The sequence below is a fragment of the Mesoplodon mirus genome, assembly GCF_964341445.2.
Source record: "Mesoplodon mirus genome assembly, chromosome: 18".
NCBI classification, from domain to species: Eukaryota; Metazoa; Chordata; class Mammalia; order Artiodactyla; family Ziphiidae; genus Mesoplodon; species Mesoplodon mirus.
In genome coordinates, this window is record NC_138994.1 from 11,056,443 (window position 1) to 11,075,164 (window position 18,722).

At 40.0% G+C, this 18,722-nt stretch overlaps 2 protein-coding genes across 11 annotated transcripts in view; one reads left to right on the forward strand and one right to left on the reverse strand.

Moving 5' to 3' along the window:
* The window catches only part of MILR1 (mast cell immunoglobulin like receptor 1), a 46,143-nt gene extending 38,552 nt beyond the window's left edge, over nucleotides 1-7,591 (forward strand). Inside the window, exons 7-11 of one of the 2 annotated variants that reach the window (XM_082604318.1) lie at nucleotides 797-886; nucleotides 1,418-1,473; nucleotides 1,600-1,669; nucleotides 2,087-2,167; nucleotides 7,489-7,591. In XM_082604318.1, coding sequence (XP_082460444.1) covers nucleotides 797-886; nucleotides 1,418-1,473; nucleotides 1,600-1,669; nucleotides 2,087-2,139 — 269 coding nt within the window. In that variant the 3' untranslated portion in view covers nucleotides 2,140-2,167; nucleotides 7,489-7,591. Of the gene's footprint in view, nucleotides 1-796; nucleotides 887-1,417; nucleotides 1,474-1,599; nucleotides 1,670-2,086; nucleotides 2,168-2,387; nucleotides 2,622-7,488 lie in introns of those variants that run through there. The other variant, XM_082604317.1, reaches the window with a different exon arrangement.
* The window catches only part of POLG2 (DNA polymerase gamma 2, accessory subunit), a 209,842-nt gene that overhangs the window by 181,861 nt on the left and 9,259 nt on the right, over nucleotides 1-18,722 (reverse strand). For 4 of the 9 annotated variants that reach the window (XM_082604305.1, XM_082604310.1, XM_082604308.1 and 1 more), the window contains 5 exons: nucleotides 18,211-18,291; nucleotides 15,687-15,787; nucleotides 13,698-13,815; nucleotides 10,302-10,385; nucleotides 7,503-7,715 (listed from right to left, as the gene is read on the reverse strand). In XM_082604305.1, the coding sequence (XP_082460431.1) occupies nucleotides 7,530-7,715; nucleotides 10,302-10,385; nucleotides 13,698-13,815; nucleotides 15,687-15,787; nucleotides 18,211-18,291 (570 nt within the window). In that variant the 3' untranslated portion in view covers nucleotides 7,503-7,529. The other 5 variants (XM_082604309.1, XM_082604311.1, XM_082604312.1 and 2 more) reach the window with 5 other exon arrangements.

An 18,722-nucleotide genomic window follows, 5' to 3' on the forward strand; every position in this document is an offset into this window, starting at 1 on the left:
TATTTCTTTCCTTCTACTAACTTTTCTTCTTTTTCTATTTCCTTTAGGTGTAAAGTTAGGTTGTTTATTTATGATTTTTCTTGTTTCCTGAGCTAGGATTGTATTGCAATAAACTTCTCTCTTAGAACTGCTTTTGCTGGGTCCCTTAGATTTTGGATGGTTGTGCTTCCATTTTCATTTGTCTCCAGGTATTTTTTTAATTTCCTCTTTAATTTCTTCAGTGACTCATTGGTTGTTTAGTAGCATATTGTTTATCCTCCATGTGTTTGTGGTTTTTGCCGTGTTTTTCTTGTAGGTGATTTCTAGTCTCATACTGTTGTGATCAGAAAGGATGCTTGATATGATTTCAATCCTCTTAAATTTACTGCATCTCATACTTTTAAAAAACATGTCTCCTCTTCCTACAAAAATCGCAGGGTCTTACAAAAGTGGAATTAATATTCTTGAGTACTGGCCAGGACTAAATGGAACTCAGCTGGGTAATTTACTATCTCTTGCAGACATTACAAAGCTTTTTACAGCCTATTCTTTTCAGTGAAGGAAAGAAAAGGTGTCTCTGGCCATCTCAAGCATAATCTGATAGGCAAAGGATGTTATTTGCAGACCCAAGAAAATAAATCAGAAGGGTTTCTGCCTTAGAGAAGCAGATGCTATGGACTCCTTGCTGAGTCTATGGTTTTCTTTTAATAGACAACAGTTTAGGCCATTGGAGCAGGTCATTCTTTCAGAACTCTGGGGAATTCCTCTCCTGTGGCTGAAGTAGTTTAATTTAATGATTCTGCACCAATTTTTATAGGGAAAGCTATGAAAGATAACGCACCCAGAGTCTATGGAAATACACCCATGGAAGATGGAATATATGCAAATATCTGTAAAAATCAAGCAGGTAAGAGAACTTTGTTGGCGATTTTGGTTGGTCTGGGGTTTTTGTCTTTAAAAAATCTTTAAGGTCGTACAGACACATGTGTAAAAAATTGCAGAAGCAGAGTATAGTGTCTCCCTCCCATCCCGACACCCTATCCTACTTTCCAGGGGCAATAACCAATTTTTAAGATCCTTCCACAGAAATTTTATGTGTATGTTAGCATCTAAATAAATGGTAGCAATGGTAGCATGTCATAGATATGTCATTCTACACCTTGATTTTTTTCACTTAACAACGTATCTTGGAGATTTTTTTCTATCAGTTCAGAATGATCCACACTGTGTTCCAATCTCTTTGATGATCACCTCTTAAGGCTGGCATCATTTGCTGCTTTATAGTAAACAGACCCAGGACCTTGGCCAACAATGAGAACAATCCCAGCCAACGTTGACTGAGGGCCAGCCATGTGCCAGGCACAGTGCTAAGCAATTTACCTGCTCTGTCTGGTACAAACATCACTAACTCCCAATTTATATCATTCCCATTATACAGATGAGAAATCTGTGCCAGGCTTAGAACCAAGGCAATGTGTTTCCAAAGCCCGAGATGCTAAGTACTCTCTGCAAAGTCCAGAGGTGACATGACATTGTGAGGGTAGCTGGCAAGCCACTGCCCTCAAGTGATCAGAGATTTGGATTATAGGCCCACTAACTCTGTTTCTTGTCTTTTACCCAGGGACTGAATACTCTCAGGAGATACATTATGCCACCCCCATGTTCCAGGAGGTGGCACCGAGAGATCAGGGTGAGCCACAGTTTGGGATAAAGGATGCTATTGTAATGGGAGAGTAGTCTCTGTGAGGTCACCATACCCCTAGGCTTTAGGAACCCAAGGATGGGATGAATGGGGGCAACATGCATACCCTAGGAAACCAATAGCAATCAGTACCACGGCCCCTAACAAATTTCATCAGGAGATGGGTAGATGGGGAGGAAAGAAGGATGTGGTGGGGAGAATATCATATAAAGAATCCAGAGAGAAGGATGCAGGTGCACTTCTAAAAACTTTTCAAGAATAAATCATTTAATATAGTCCAGGAAAAAAAAAAACAGTTAATACTTGGTTCTGTCAGGCCACCCAGCTATTAAAATAGATTTTTTTAAGAGCTTCTATGGATATATATCCTAAGTTTACTGAATTATTTTCTCTTTTATATTATAGAAACCTGTAATGATTGTAAAACTGGATATGTCTATTCTGAACTCATCTTCTGAGATTTAAAGATAGAAACTACATCTCAGGGTAAGATGCTTTATACAAAGCTGATTTACATAACAAAAAATCAAACTTGATTGACACTTAAAAAGGTTTCACCTGGTTACCTAAAGTGACTCACTGTTTTTCATGTTTAAACACTATTCCTTTGGCCCTTTCAGGTACATCCAATCCTGTCACCAGACAACAGGTTTGTCAGATAGGATCCTGACTAGTGACAGTTTTTAAATGCTTTTGCTATTTTTAGGCATGGGCCATTTCCCCCATGACCACACCACTTAATAAAGGATAATTGTTCAACCACTGTGCTCTTCATAAGTGCACCCTGGAAGCGTTACAACGATCATCTACCCATCCCCATGCCCATTAAAGGTTCAGAAGCAGACACACAAAGCAAAAGCCATGTCTAAATTCTAAAACAAAACCTGGTGACCTTGAAAAGGTGTCTGAAGAAAATGGCACCTGCAGTCACTATTGGAGGAAGGCAAGATTACTCAACAAGTACACATTTATTATCCATTGCCATTAAAATTTGCTCTCAGCTTTTGGAAGCCTGCAAAATTATTTATATTGATTTCCATGGACTTTCTCAGTCATCAAGATTTAGGTCATGTCAAAGGCATGCCTTTATGTGCTGCATTTCCCATTAGCTCTCTGTCAAGAGAACAGCGCAGGGTTGACTTGGGGGAGAAGAGAGAAGTAGACTAGTTTTCCAGGACTGCTGTAACAAATTACCACAAACTGGTGGTTTAAAACAACAGAAATGTATTTTCTTACGGTTCCAGAGGTCAGAAATCCAAAGTCAAGGTGCCAGCAGGGCTGCACTCCCTCCAAAGGCTCTGGGGAAGTCTCCCTTGCCACTTCCAGTTTCTGGGGGGTCCTGGTGTTTCTTGGCTTGTGGCAGCACCTCTCTAATCTCTGCCTCATCTTCACGTGGCCTTCTCTCCCTCTGCCTTTCTCTTATAAAGACACTGGTCAGCAGATTTAGGTCAATCCAGGTTGACCTCATCTTGAGATCCTTAACTTATTAATTAGATCTGCAAAGACACTTTTTCCAAATAAGGTGATATTCACAGGTTCCAGGAGTTAGGACTCATCTTTTTGGGGAGCCACCATTCAGCCCACTTCAGGGGACAAAATTATTTCTGGTTTGAATCTCTTATCCTAGGAGTTATAAGTTAAGTCCAGTAAAGCCAAGAGGCATTTCTTGGGTTCCAGACAAACAAAATAACTTGACCAAAATTGTTCTGCTCTGTTTTCTCTGTTCCCAACAATGGACCTTTGACTAGAAAAATCATAGCTATCAGCTATTAGACACTAAATCTGTGGAACACCTATAAGGCCAGTATTATTAACTTGCTTTTACAGGTAAGGAAATTTAGGCTTAAATGGGATAATTTCACAGGGTCATCCCTAGCTTGGTAAGTGGTTGAACTGGGACTTAAATCCCAGCAAAGAACAGCAGCAGCACTGGCTGTGGGAATGCATCTTCAGGGTGGGAAGGGATATTGTGCACACAGGTCCAGATGAATTTGAGGATTTTGTTGCCTAAAGCAGCATTCATGAACATAATTTCCCCCCTTTCTCTGTTGATATTGTTATTTGGAAGAAATCGGTATATCACAGAGGCTAAGAGTGTGGGGGCTGTGGAGTCAGACTGAGCTGAATCCAGGTTCAGTCCTGTGCTAATTGTGTGACTCTGGGTAAGTTACATGAACTCCCTGGGCTTCAGTTTCCTCATTTGAGAGGATGGGGGAAAGGAGGGGGAGAGAGAGAAATAGTATCTACATCATGGAACTGCTCTGAGAATTAACTCAGGTAATGGATGTAAAAGGTTTGGAACAGGGCTGGGCACAAAGTAAGAACTAAAAAAATGATTAGCTATTCATAGAATGATTGATCATGCTTAGCTTGAGTCATACTAATCGGCTGCTCCCCTTAGAAATCATTAAGTCTTTGAGGTTATAAACTTAGTGACTTGGCCACCGTTGCTTCTTCATGTCTTAATCATGAAGCAGAGCCTGAGGCAAGGACTTGGTGCAGGTTGTTTATATGAGGGCCCAGGGAGAGTGAAATAGAGAAGAAAAGGGGTGGGGAGGGGCTAGCAAATTAATGAGCATACCAGTAACTGGATTTGATCCTATTAAGACCTTATTTTTTTATGTATGTATGTATGTATGTATGTATGCAGGCTGCACTGGGTCTTAGTTGCTTCTTCATTGTGACATGCATGCAGGATCTAGTTCCCCAACCAGGGATCGAACCCAGGCCCCCTGCATTGGGAGTGTGGAGTCTTACCCACTGGACCACCAGGGAAGTCCCCTATTAAGACCTTCTGAGGTCTCGAAGTTCAGAATGCCCCTGGGTTTCACAGCATGCCCTGAATTGACAGCCTCTCATTTTCTCTTGCAAAGCTTCTAAAGCAGTTAGTAGAAGCCAACCAACTCCACAATCCATATAATTACTATTGCCTCATGCCTTTCAAGTGCTAGAACTATTGCATAACCTAGTGCTTCATTATCTACCTCTGCTCCCTTCCCCACTGCAGGGGGAAGTCTTAGTAATTGTGAAGCTATGGCATGTAAGGATTATCTCCACTCCCCTTACCACCAGCAACAGAGTCCTTATTGCCATTCATCCTGGGAGGAATTCCGTTTCCCAGGGCTCTTTCTAGGGCCTTCTGATAGTCTTATCCTGAGCTAGCCTGGAAAGCAGAGCCTGAGAAAAGGCCTTGTGTGGAACAGAAGGGACACTAGGGAACAGGCGTGAGGGACTGGAGGAAAAGCCAGAACAAGGTATAAGGTTGAGCTGGGCATTGCTGTGGGCCACTGGCGCTTGACGCCACTGGAACCATCTGCGGAGTGAAAAAATGTCTCTCAGAATTGTCCACTTGAGGACTGATAGTGAGCAGCATTTACCCATCAGCTTCCATCCCCCACTAAGGGCTGCCCCAGGAGGTGATGCATCTCCCACTTCTAGGCTGTGCATGTGGGCATTCCAAGTGCACTTCCATTGGCGTCTCACCCAGGGCACTGGAAAGCCCCAGGGCAGAAAAGGAGTGATATGTATTGTATAGTTAAAGCAAGAAAGCTGTCAGCACAAAGTGGGTGAGGCCTCAGATGCAGCTGGAATCAGAGGTGAGGCCCAGAGGATGTGACTGGTGGTTGCTCTGCCATCTCTCAACATTTCCTTTGTAACAACTATAATAACGACAATAATAATAACTGCCATGGGCAGTTAGGTGTCAAGTGTACTTATCCTCACAACTCCCTCCTCACCCAACTCTGACTTTCTGTGGCTTCCACCTGTACCTACCCACTGAGCAGACCTTGAGCCCCACCCCCATGGCTTTTGCATGAATTGTTTAGGAGGGGAAGAAGAAAAGGAAGAGGAAGAGGATCTATTGAGTTTTCAATAGTTACACTTTTTTCATGTCTAGAAGTTTCCCTTTGGTTCTTTTTCTGTTTTAAAATTTATTTATTTATATATTTATTTTTGGCTGCATTGGGTCTTTGTTGCTGGGTGTGGGCTTTCTCTAGTTGTGGTGAGCGGGGGCTACTCTTCATTGTGGTGCGTGGGCTTCTCATTGCAGTGGCTTCTCTTGTTGCAGAGCACGGGCTCTAGGCCCCCGGGCTTCAGTAGTTGTGGTACTTGTGCTCAGTAGTTGTGGCGCGCAGGCTCTAGAGCGCAGGCTCAGTAGTTGTGGCGCACGGCCTTAGTTGCTCCGCAGCATGTGGAATCTTCCCAGACCAGGGCTCGAACCCGTGTCCCCTGCATTGGCAGGTGGATTCTTAACCACTGCGCCACCAGGGAAGTCCTGCCATGTCCTTTATGGTTAGTGTTTTTTTGTGGATGTGTGCCCAGATGAATATTTTTTCAACTTGAGGTCATACAAGCATTACTGTATACTACTATCTACTAAAGGCTTTTTTAGTTTACTTTCACATTTCAGTTTATATCCACCTGGAATTGTTTCTGTGATGTGAAATTGCCACGATACTTGTTTCCACTCCCCCGCATGGGCATACCCCGTTGTTCCAGCACTGTCTACTGAAAAGACTGTCCTTTCCCCGCTAAACTGCACTGTCACCTTTGTCACAAATCAAATGCCCATATACATGTGGGTTTCTTTCTGCACTCTGGATTCTGTTTCATTGCTCTGCTTATCTCTCCTATGTCAATGTCATACTCAGCTTTCAAATGCATCTTGATAACTGGAAGAACAATTTTCCCACCTTGTTCTTTTTAAGAATGTCTTAGCTATTCTTGACCTTTTGCATTTCTGTATAAATTTTAGACTCAGCTTATTATTTTCTTAAAGAAAAAATGAACATAATAGGGATTTTGATTGATATTGCATTGAATTTGTAGATCAATTTGGGGAGAATTAACATTTTTACAGTATTGAGTTTTCCAAACTACAAATATCTCACCATTTGTTTATGTCTTCTTCAATTCTCTCAATAGCATTTTATCATTTTCTGCATAAACAGCTTGCACATCTTTTGTTAGATTTAGTCCTAAGTACTTGATATTCTGATGCTATGGTAAATTTGGGTGTTTTTTTTGTTGTTTGTTTTTGTTTTTTTGGGTGAAGTAGAAAAGAATAGCTTTATTGCTTTGCCAGGCAAAGGGGGCCACAGCAGGCTCATGCCCTCAAACCTGTGTGTCCCAACCTGGAGGGGGAAGTTAGGAGTTTTACAGTAATGGTTCAAAGAGGGCATGATCAGCTGGTGGACATTCTCCTGATTGGTTGGTGGGGAGGTAAATGGGAGTTAGCATCATCAGCCTTCTGGTTCAAACCAGTCTGGGGTCTACGTGCTTGTGGGCAGCATAGAGTTAACTTCTCCCACCTGGTGGGGGTTTCAGTATGATTTTAGATGCTATCCGTTCCAAGGTAGTCTCCCAACCAGGTGTTAGTGCCCAAAAAGTTCTCGCAAAGAAATGGCACAGAAGACATCCCAGTGGTGCTGACGATGAGGGGGAGTTGGTCTAGCTATAAGTTGGGAATAAAGGGTCAGCACCTGATTTCAGGACTTAATGAAGCTCAGGTTCTTGATATCTCATCACAGAAAGAATTTAGTGAGAGACAAAGTGATAGGTAAAAAGTGGACTTATTTATAGAGAAACACACTCCACAGACAGAGTGTGGGCCATCTCAGAAGGCGAGAGTGGCCTTGGGAGACACACTCCACAGACAGTGTGGGCCATCCAGAAGGTGAGAAAGGCCGGTAAACTGTATTTTTATTTCATGTTGTGGATATATAGAAACATAATCACTTTTCTTGGTTGACTTTACATCCAGCAACCTTGCTCAATTCTTGTTGATTTTAACAATTTATCTGTAGGATTTTCTTACCATCTGGAGATCAGGAAACTACTGCTGCTGTTACCGCTGGTGCCTCTGCCACAACCGCCTCACCCAGAAACTGGAGCCCAGTGGAGTGTGGAGGTATGCCACTGGAGGCATTTGCTTTTCAGTGGAAACCATCACCTCCTTTCTACTTTCCAGGTCCCATGTACATGCATCTAAGTGGTAGGAGATATTCACAGCCACGCCCTGGCAGCAAAGGAACTGTAATTTTTCAGGTTTCAGACCCCACCAAATAGAAGAAGGGTTATGATGTGGCTTAAGAGAGCCAGTCAAAATAGCTACCACACTAGCCAAAATATCAATCATGACTGAGGGGGAAATAAAGACATTTTAAGACAGAGACTGAGCAGGAGGTTTTCCAATCACATTCACACTGAAAGAACTACACAGGGTACTTGATGAAGAAGGAAACTGAATACAGAGGAAGGGTGTAGGATTCAAGAAGCATATGAGTAAATGTAAGTGTGTGTGTGTGTCAGGGGGAGGCACGGAGTGAGAGAGAGAGAGGTCTATGAGGTCTGAAAACATTATAAAGTTACCGTGATTTTGAAAGTGTGGTATGGGTATATGGCTGGAGAAGTAGAAAAATGTAAATGTAACAGGACAGAAAGTCCAGATGTAGATCTAAATACATATGGGAGTTTAGTATATGAAAAATATGGCATTTTAAGGCAATGGGGAAAAGATGCAATATTCAATACACTTTAAAAACTTGAGAACCATATTTAATAAGTTAGAACTCCACTTCATTCTTTGCAACAAAATTAATTCAGCTAGCTCAAATATTAAAATACCTAAAAATGAAGCCACAGAAGTGCTAAAAGAAAACAGGAGGAATTTTATAATAATCTTTAAGAGGGAAAGGCTTTTCTAGGTATGACTCACAATCCAGAAGACATAAATGATTCTTAAATTTAGTTAGATGAAACACTTAAAAATTACATTTAAAAATCTTTAAGTCAAAAGAGTGGGGGGGTATTTTGAATCCATGTCTTTGATAAAGTGTGAGTTCTACAATATATAATGAGCTCTCACAAATTAAGAAAAAAGCCAAAAATCCAATAGGAAACCAGGAAAAGGCAGTATCTGCAAGGTGACACCAGGGCAGCACAAAACCCTTGATGGGATGAAGAGCTGCGAATAGGTGTGCTCTGACCAGCTGCCCTCAGGCATTTGTCCCTTCTGCTCCTTCTGCTCCCAGAGCTGGGGGGTTACAACCTAAGGAGACTGCCTTCTCTCAGTGCTGCTTCTCCTGAAGGATGTAAAGGGGAGACTTAACCAGAGGAATGATCAACAGTGGTTCAGTGATGTCTGAAGCTCCTTCTTTCTCCCTTACTGTCCTGGAGGGACATGGGCTAGTGCCTTGTCTTTGACCTTTATTACACAAAACCAAAGACGGTAACTGAGATTTCGGGTAGTACATAAACTTATAGGTTAGGACAATTAGACACCTAAGGATTACAATGACCTCCAAGCACATCTCCTTGGCCCCGCCCCTCAGACATAATGTGGGGGAAGGCACAGCTGGAGAAGGGCCAGAGCAGGACCCTCTAAAGGGCAGGGGCTCCTCTTGCCAGGTCCAGGAAGGGTACTGCTACCTCTCTTGTCCTGGCCACCATCACCTGGGTACTGTCAGAGCTCCTAACAGGTCTCCCTGCTTCCCTTCTACTCCTCTAACGTTCCACTCTCCACAGTGATCTTTTCAAAATAACAGTACGTCCCTTCTCTGCTCAAACTGTGCCCCCTCCTGCCCTAGTGGCTTCCAGAGTCCTTACTGTGGCCCCCATGGCTCTAAGCAACATGGGCCCTGACCACCTCTGACCTCACCTTCTCCCCTTCTCCCCTCTGTTCTGGCCTGCTTTATGTTCCTTGCTCACTCCACACCATTTTCCTCCTAAGGGCCTTAGCACTTGCTACTCCCTTCTGCCTACAATGTGCTGCCCCAGATGTTCACACAGCTGGCTCCTTCACATCATTCAGTCTCAGTTGGAAGGCCAGTCCTCAGAGGCTGCCCTGATCACCTACGTAAAGCACACGACCCTAGGCATGATCTAGCATGCCGTCCTGTCCTATTTTACAACACTGTCGCTACCCAAAGTTACCTGAAATTGCCCATGCACCTACTTGCTTGTTGTCTGTCCCCACCTCCCCACCCCTAGAAGGGCCTTGTCTGTTTTGTTCACCACTACATCCCCAGCACCTAGAGTTCCTGGTACTTGAGTGCTCAAAAAGCCTTTGTGAATAAACAAAATGAACAGATATATAACACATATAATAACAGGCCAGTCTTTAGGAGAAGCACAGCTACCCCTGGCATTTAAATGAGAGAAATTTCTCCCATGCTTCCTCACAGGAAGACGTGGTGTACATAGCAAACAAATGTCCTCAAGAACATTCTTATGGCTAAATGAAGAATGAGTTTCATAGAACTATTTCTAATAACATCTTTCAGTACATATTGGTGTGGTGTAATACCTAAGAAGAATATTTGATAAAAAAAAATTTATTAAATGCAATTGGGCGGGAGGGAAGTTTTGTCAAAACAATACCATCCAGGTATGCAGCTCTCTGATAAATTTAACAGTGGTTACTACAGGGGTGAACATCAGAAACCACCTGTAAGTATTTTAAAATATACTTACGAGGGCCCCACTGTTAAGAGAAATAGTAGGTCTGTCTGGGATAGGGCTCAAACATATTTATTTTTAAAAGCTCCACAGGAGATTCTGATGTGTAACTCCAGTCAGACACTTTTGATCTGGATAATCCTCCATAAATATTACTTACCTCAACTGCAGTATAGACGTTCCATGTTAGTGCAGTCAGCTGATCTGAGACCAGGAATACAATCTTCCTGTGAGGCTGAGGCCCCTAAGAAGACAAAGTACCTAAATAAAGGTACCTGTGGGCAGGACTGAGATTTTCTTCAGAAAAATAATTTTTAAAATCATTTTAGTCTCACAGTTATATTAAAACTAAATATTGGACCCCAAACTGCAAAAATGAAATTTAAACTTTTAAGTAGACATATGGTGGGAATACTGGCGTTGCAGTTCTGAGAGTTCTGTGGTTAAGGTGAGATAAAGCAAATGAGCAGTTGTGTGTCATGGCATTCTAATTTTATCACCCTCAGTATTCTTGAGAATTGGGATTCTTGATGTGGAAGGAGATACAGATGTGTGATAGGAGAGGTTAAAGTAAAAACCCTTAAGTCCTAAAGGGGCATGAGGGGACTTTTGGGGGGTGATGGAAATGTTCTATATTATCATTGTGGTAATGGTTACACATTTGTCAGAACTCATAATCTGTACATTTAAAATAGGTAGATTTACTGTATGTACATCATATCTCAATAAAGCTAATCCACACACACACACCAGTCCTGAATTTGAATTGCAATTATTGGTGAGTTCGTGATGGCACCCAAGACTATAGTCTCCAAACAGTTTTCCAGTAAAATGAACCAGGGCTCCTTGGAGAAACTCTTAACTATACAATCTCTATATTACATATTAGATACCAAGGAAGCTATCAAAGACTACTAAAGTTGTGTCAAAAGGACTTGAGGCCAACATGAAGAGGCTCCTACTGGCCAAAGACAGAACAATTTGTGCATGAAAAAGAGTAACTTTAAAGAGGACAAATCCAGCATTTCTCCCACCTTTCCCATACCTCTAAGCAAGCAGCAGATGAGATATTTTCTTTTATATAAGTATTGTAGCTAATAAATAAAGAAGGAAGATGGAATCAGAATATCACCATTTTGCCACCTCTAATGAACTGACTGATCTAGGCATTGGTCAATGATTGCTAGCATTCCCCCAAGAGAAACAGCCAGACATTCACTGCTCCCCGATGGGAGAATACAGCCTATAAAATAATCTTGCCCACCGCCCCCACCCCCGCCAAATTGAACTTGAAGCTGATCAAGCCTCTGGATTCAATTTCCAATCTATAGGAAATATAGAGAGAGGAATAGGTTAAACTACACCAAGGGGATTCAATAAGCAAAATCCAAACAGTAGAAAACACCATAACAACTCAAATGTCTTGGGAAAAAAAAAAAAAAAAGAGTGTGAGCAGGTGAGAGAGAACTCAAATCTACTGTATAAGGACAAGAGAGACTAAAAGACCTACAACCAACTTCAATAAATGGGTCTTATTTGGATCCTGATCCAACAATGAGACAACTGGAAACTAAGTGGATATGATATTAAAGAATTGGTTTTTAAAAACTTTTTATTATTAAAATCTTCAAACATACACAAAAGAAGCAGTACATGAACTCCCATGTACCCATCACTCAACTTCAACAACTCAGCACTATCCTTATTTTCCCTCCATACGCTACCACTTTTTTAAACTAAATTTTAAAACAAGTCTCAGATATCATATATTTTTACTCAAAAATATTTGAGTACGTGTCTCTATCAGACAATGACTTTTTTTAAAAATAAATTTTATTTATTTATTTATTTATTTTTGGCTGTGTTGGGTCTTCGTTGCTGTGCACGGGCTTTCTCTAGTTGTGGCAAGCAGGGGCTACTCTTCATTGCGGGGCACGGGCTTCTCATTGTGGTGGCTTCTCTTGTTGCGGAGCACAGGCTCTAGGCACACAGGCTTCAGTAGTTGTGGCACGTGGGCTCAGTAGTTGTGGCTCGCGGGCTCTAGAGCGCAGGCTCAGTAGTTGTGGTGCATGGGCTTAGTTGCTCCGCGGCATGTGGGATCTTCCCGGACCAGGGCTCGAACCCGTGTCCCCTGCATTGGCAGGCGGATTCTTAACCACTGTGCCACCAGGGAAGCCCAGACAATGACTTTTTAAAAGGAAAAATAAAGCCATAATATCATTATTACACCCAAGGAAATTCTCAATAATTCCTATTATCATCTACTGTTAATTTTTTCAGGCATGAGAATGGTTAACTTAACAAAAGATCCTGAACTAAAATATTTACAAATGAACTGATAGCTGCGATCTGCTTCGAAATAATATAGAAGGGCGATGTGGGGTGGATGAGGCAAGACTGGTCAAGGGTTGATGGTTGTTGGTGCTGGGTGATAGGTACATGGGGTTAATTATACTATTCTGTGTATGTTTGTGTTTGAAATTCTCCCCAAGAGCAAAAAATAATAACCAAAAAATAAAGACCTACTAAGTAAAGTCAACTCAGACAAGCCAGCCAAGCTTTTAAGACATTTTACACAAAGTATCAGAATTTTCGTCAGGTTGGTAATGACAACATAGTTAACACAATCAGCACACAAAAGTTTAAAGATTTCTTATAACCGTTATCTATTAGAATCAGACATGAAATACACTAATATTAGATTATGCCATTTAACATTTATTTTAGCTTGCTTTGCAAAAGTCAATAAATGTTCTCGTTTTTAAAATTTTAGTTTTAGGTTAATCTTTGATATTTGATACTGTATATAAAGACCCTTCTTTCCTGATAACAAACCCATTTCAGAGAAGACAAGACAGTACTGCCCCAAGGGATAAATTGTGTTTGATCCAAATTAATCATGATATTCTCATTCCCTTGGACAATGACTGGCCTAGTAATGACCATGTGATTCAGCTGATAAATAGAATAAAATGTAAATAAGTCTTCTGACTGGGATGTTTGGGAAAGCTTTTACTTTCCTAATTAAAAACAGAAGAGCCTTGGCTGGCTAGCTTTTATCTCTTTGACTTTCTTCCTAACTCGAATGTGGCTGAGAAGGCTAGAAATACATCCGCCATCTTGTGACCAAGAAGAGACAAGTATAAAGATAAGAGCCAATATACTAAAGATGGTGGAAAGACAGCCAAGAGCCTTGCTCCCTAACTACTATAGAGGAAACAATGACACCAGCTCTAGACAGTCTACCCCCTCGATTTCTTGTTATGAAAGAAACAAACTCCAATTTGCTTAAGCCAGTATAGCAGTCCTTTTGTTTCTTATAGCTGAACATATTCCTGATACCATGAAATACATCAAGAAATATAAGTAATAAAAACTGAATCAAAAAAAGCACCAAAAAATCCACTTCTGAGTGCAAAGAGGCTAAAAAAAAATACTAATAATAATCTCAGTTAAATAAGACAACCAAATTAGGAAAGGAGAATATTTATTACACAAATATTAGAATCTATACATTCTTAGCTGATGATATATATTTAGTTAAAAAGTCTTTTACTTTGGATATATGCATCGTTTCCTTCATTGTGGTGTCTCTGCTTCTCAGATGTATTAATCCATTCTCCAAAGTAGCTTCAGTAATCAACACTGTGAAGAGGATACTCATTTCATCATATCTAAGAAAAAAAGGTAGTTAACCAAAATACATGAGCACGAATATAGATTGTAAATTCACCACATTACCAGCTTTAATTACTCAGGAGCCAATGCCACCTTCAAGAGTCACAAAACTCAGGGACTTCCCTGGTAGTCCAGTGGCTAAGGCTCCAAGTTCCCAATGCAGGGGGCCCAGGTTCGATCCCTGGTCAGGGAGCTAGATCCCACATGCTGCAACTAAAGTTCCTGTATACCACAACTAAAGTTCTATAAAAAAATAAAGAAAGGAAAAAAAGAGTCACAAAACTCAAAGGCAGGGCTTGAGAACTGAACCCAAAAATATATTTTTCAAGTTTCTGAATCATTTTCAAAGTAAAATTTTTAGAAAATTTCTGACTTATTGTAATAGCTTGGAAGTCATAAAAGAAAAGAAAATATAAGAAATAAACACTGGTACCTCAACACACCATTTGGTATGATCTGGATGAACCTCGGAATAACCTCAGCCTTTTGGTATTTGGATACAATCCAAGAAAACAATTTTAGATGAAACTCTCTTATAATACTACTATAATATTAAGATCTAGTGTACAACAAATTATACCAAAAGCCATGCTAAATACCTTAGTACACTAACTTACAGTTTCTAGTTTAGCAATAACTGAATATGTTCCACACTGGCCTTCCTTCTGTTTACCCAGTCATACTATCTCATTGTTTCTTTTCTTTTAGGACTCCATCAGAAATTATCTTATTTAGCTACTTGTCTGTTGTCTATTCTATCCCACTAGAATATAAGTGTCATTAAGAACAGGAAACTTTTCTGTGTTGTTTACTGCTGTATCAAAGTACAAAAAATATACTGGGTGCTTAATAAATATCTGGAGAAAAGTATCCTGGGACATAAAGCCTTTACCATGTAAAGAACAACTGTAACTTGATATTGTCCACATGACTCAAAGGATAAGATTTTAGAAACTGAGAACACTGGAAAGTTCAAGTACCACCCCTTCATTTTATATATGATAAAGCCATCAGTTGCTTTATCTATAGAAACTTATTTTTCTTCTGACATCATCTGAAAGGTATATTTTAACAAGTTACTACAGAACTGAGGAGCAAAACACTAAGCTTCACAACTTTTCACCTAAAAGATATGTATTCAACGTAAAAAACTAAAAAAATAACAAAATAAACCCAAAGTAGGGAAAAATGAATTATTTTATTAAAAAACAGAAGTTAATGAAAATAGCATGGGGTAAGACTAAAGACAGGAGATCAATTAGGAGATTATTTCAATAATCCAGTCAAGAGATACTGGTGATCTTAATAGGGAGATGTGGATGAGCAATACATTTAGGAGGAAGACAAGAGTTAGTGATGGACTAGACTCTGACAGTAAGGAAGAGGGAGGAGTGAAGGACAATATCCAGGTTTCAGTCTTGAGCAATCAGGTAAACAGAGGTGCAGATCACCGAGAAAACTAGTTCTCTGTCCTCTGGCATAGAATTACCTTCCACTTAGCCTGAGAATGAACAAGGCCAGCAAGGAAAAGGCACTCCACTTATGTTTCCTCAGTCCTGATTCAACAAATGTGTCTCATATAAATAATTCCATCCCTGATAAACTGATAAACTCAGGTACACATACTTCATGGTGTTAAGTCTTGAAGTTTCACATAGTATGTGCTTATATATACCTGATGAGTATTGTTTCCTGCTGTACCAATTAACTAAGGGTATGTGGTTGTGTAAACAGGAAAGTTAGGAATAATTTTGAATTATAGTATATATAGATATTTAGAAGAAATCTGTTACTCATAAAGAAACATCGTATAATCAAAAACTCTGAATAAATACATTTTTTAAGCAACAAAAAACACAATTCTTACTTTGAATAAAGTTGTTCCAATGAGGATGGCACAGTTTCCAAATAACCAGGCCACACAGATATTCCATTTTCTAATAATTCATTAAATAGCCCTTGACAAACCTGGGGAAAAGTACAAAAACTTTGAATATGAAAGAAAGAAAAGTAGCTAGAGTTATTACCCTATTTTTATGAAACCACCAATCATCTTTTTCACTTTTTAAAGTGGGCATAAATCCCTTTAATTACATGATAATATTGTTGATAATTTTATATATTGTATACTTATAAATTGTATACTTCTTCTGAACTTAAACACTGCAAAGCTGAATACTAAATGCAAATCTGAAATTTTTATACCAAATATAAGAATTTTTATTATCATCATTCATAATACAAATAAACAAAAGCAAAACAGATTCTATCAGAAAAAAACAGTCCAAAGGGCTATGTTAACTCTAAACTTATCTGAGACTTGAGAACTGAGCCTAAGGGTTATAATACGATGTCAAGAAGAGAAGGAAGAGCCATTAAAGGAAACTAAGGAGAAGGAGCCAGAAAAGTATGAAGAAAACCCAGAGAGTGGTGTTCCTGAAGCCAACTAAAGAAAATGTTTCAAGAAAAGAATGATTGGTTAGTTTCAGTGGAATGCTGGAGACAAAAGCCTGATTGGAAGTACAGAGGTAATGATGAGTAAATAACATAGTACTCTTTACTGTTTTCTTAAAAATGGTGAAGCAAGAAAAAGAAATTTTAAAACTCCCTTAACAATCTAGAACTAAAATTCTAAAGCAGAATTTCTCTCATTGGCACTGCTGATACAGGATGTTTAGCAGCATCCCTGGTCTCCATCAGATGTCCAGAGCACCCTTCCCCACCTTCTGACAACCAAAAATGTCCCCAGATATTACCAAATGTCCCCATGGGGAGGGAGAGGGGGAGGATGGTGGGATGGGGTAGGGGTGCGTGCCTGAGCTAGAGCGCTGTTTCTCAAACTTAAGCACCAGAATCACCTGGAGGGCTTGCAAAACACAGATGGCTCAGCCTCGCACCCAGAGTTTCTGATTCAGCAGGTCTGGCAAGAATTTGCACTTTAACAAGTTCCCGGGGAAAGACCACAGCAAAGTAAATGGGTGTTAAGGTACAGAATATTTTGGGGATAGATGAGAATATAGATATTAATAAATCTAAGAAATTATCAGGGAAAAATAAATATGAGTTTTAGTAAGTTTAGTTTTGGTTGCCAGCAGAAAATGTGCTCTAACAGAAGGTAGAAAAGGAGAGAAAAAGTTCTAAGCATGATAAAGTGCAGGTGAAGACATGATGAGGAAATAACCCACAAAACCTCTTTCATAGCCCAGAAAGTTACATACATAAGGATTCTCTTTGTCATATTGCTGAGGGGAAGTGTTAAAAACAGAATAAGACACTACTCTTTTGGTAAAACACCCAAGGCACAAAATACTACTAATATTTTTACAAACAAAAACAAAACAAGGGCTTCCCTGGTGGCGCAGTGGTTGAGAGTCCGCCTGCCGATGCAGGGGACACGGGTTCGTGCCTCGGTCTGGGAAGATCCCACATGCCGCGGAGCGGCTGGGCCTGTGAGCCATGGCCGCTGAGCCTGCGCGTCCGGAGCCTGTGCTCCGCAACGGGAGAGGCCACAGCAGTGAGAGGCCCGCGTACCGCAAAATAAATAAATAAATAAATAAAAACAAAAACAAAACAAAAGGCCTAGATGAAAATCTAGGAAGCAGAGTTCTTCTTTGTCCTTCAAGCAAAAAAATCCCTAGGAACCTGGTACCTACCAGGGTGTTGTGGAGCTCCTGCAATCCTGGGGGAAATGTGGAAATTAAGTCATTCTCTTCCCTTTCCCTGAGCTCATTATCCCCACCTTCCCAGACCCCTGCACAGGAGCCCGGGAAAGCCAGGTCAATCTTTCTAGTATCCTCACTCAGGTCCCTGGATGGGTCTGAGTTACCCAAACAGAAATGACTGCTGAAGGGGTCCTGGTTTTTCTTAACAGTATTTAATTTGACCGGACAGATTTGAAAAATAAAATAAGATTACAGATCTAGAACTTGTGCTTATACCAAAAAGTATCAAAAGTGTTAAGTTAAAAAGGGAAGAGGGTAAGAAATAATTCACTAGATGTCTGTACAAATATTTTGATTACCAAAATTATGCATACTCATTTAAAAAAATGCAACTATGACTGGGCATGACATTAACAGCAAAACCCACTGAACTGTATTCAGCTTCTTTAATATAATATACTTCAAATTATCTGTAATTAACTGTAGTATTATTATTTAATTAAAATTCATTATTAATAGATGATTTAATAAAAAATGTAAGAATTCATTAAAAATGGATTTTTTCATTTAATAAAAATTTCATTATTTAATTAAAATGTGTTCACAGTTCATTATTTAATTAGAATTTTAAAAAAATGAATCAAAATAAAACTTTAGATGGCAAACTACTCATTTACTTGGAATAACGGTTATAATTGAAATCATGACATTAAAACTTATTTAACCCACCTGTCTTAGTTCCACTGTTGGGCCTCTTCCCACATCCAAAGCAACCTTAATAGGGGCTAAACAAGGGTGAAGTTTAAGCACCTAAAACAATTTAAAGAGAAGGGGTAAAAAGGACAAGCACTAATAAACATGAAGCTGTTTAAGCAGTTAAAATTTTCTGTGTGAAAATGGAAGCTAGCTGAGGTCATAAAAAATATCACATAATGATGTATCAACCATCTTTATTCAGCTGCTCATAGATTTCTCCATTCAGGCATTCTACAGACATAAGTTCACTTGATATTCTCCCATTTTCTGACAAATCCATTTTCTCTCAGTTGAAATGCCCCTTTCTGGCATCACTGCCTTCCCTACCCAGCCTGAGCCATGTGGCTTATCACTTGGACTTTCTCTTGCCAAAACCCATCACTCTATGCATTCATTCAGCCATTCAACAAACGTGAATGGATACTTGGTACGAGAAACAATTCTAGGTGGTGGGGACAAAAATCCCTGTCCCTCATAATGCAGAG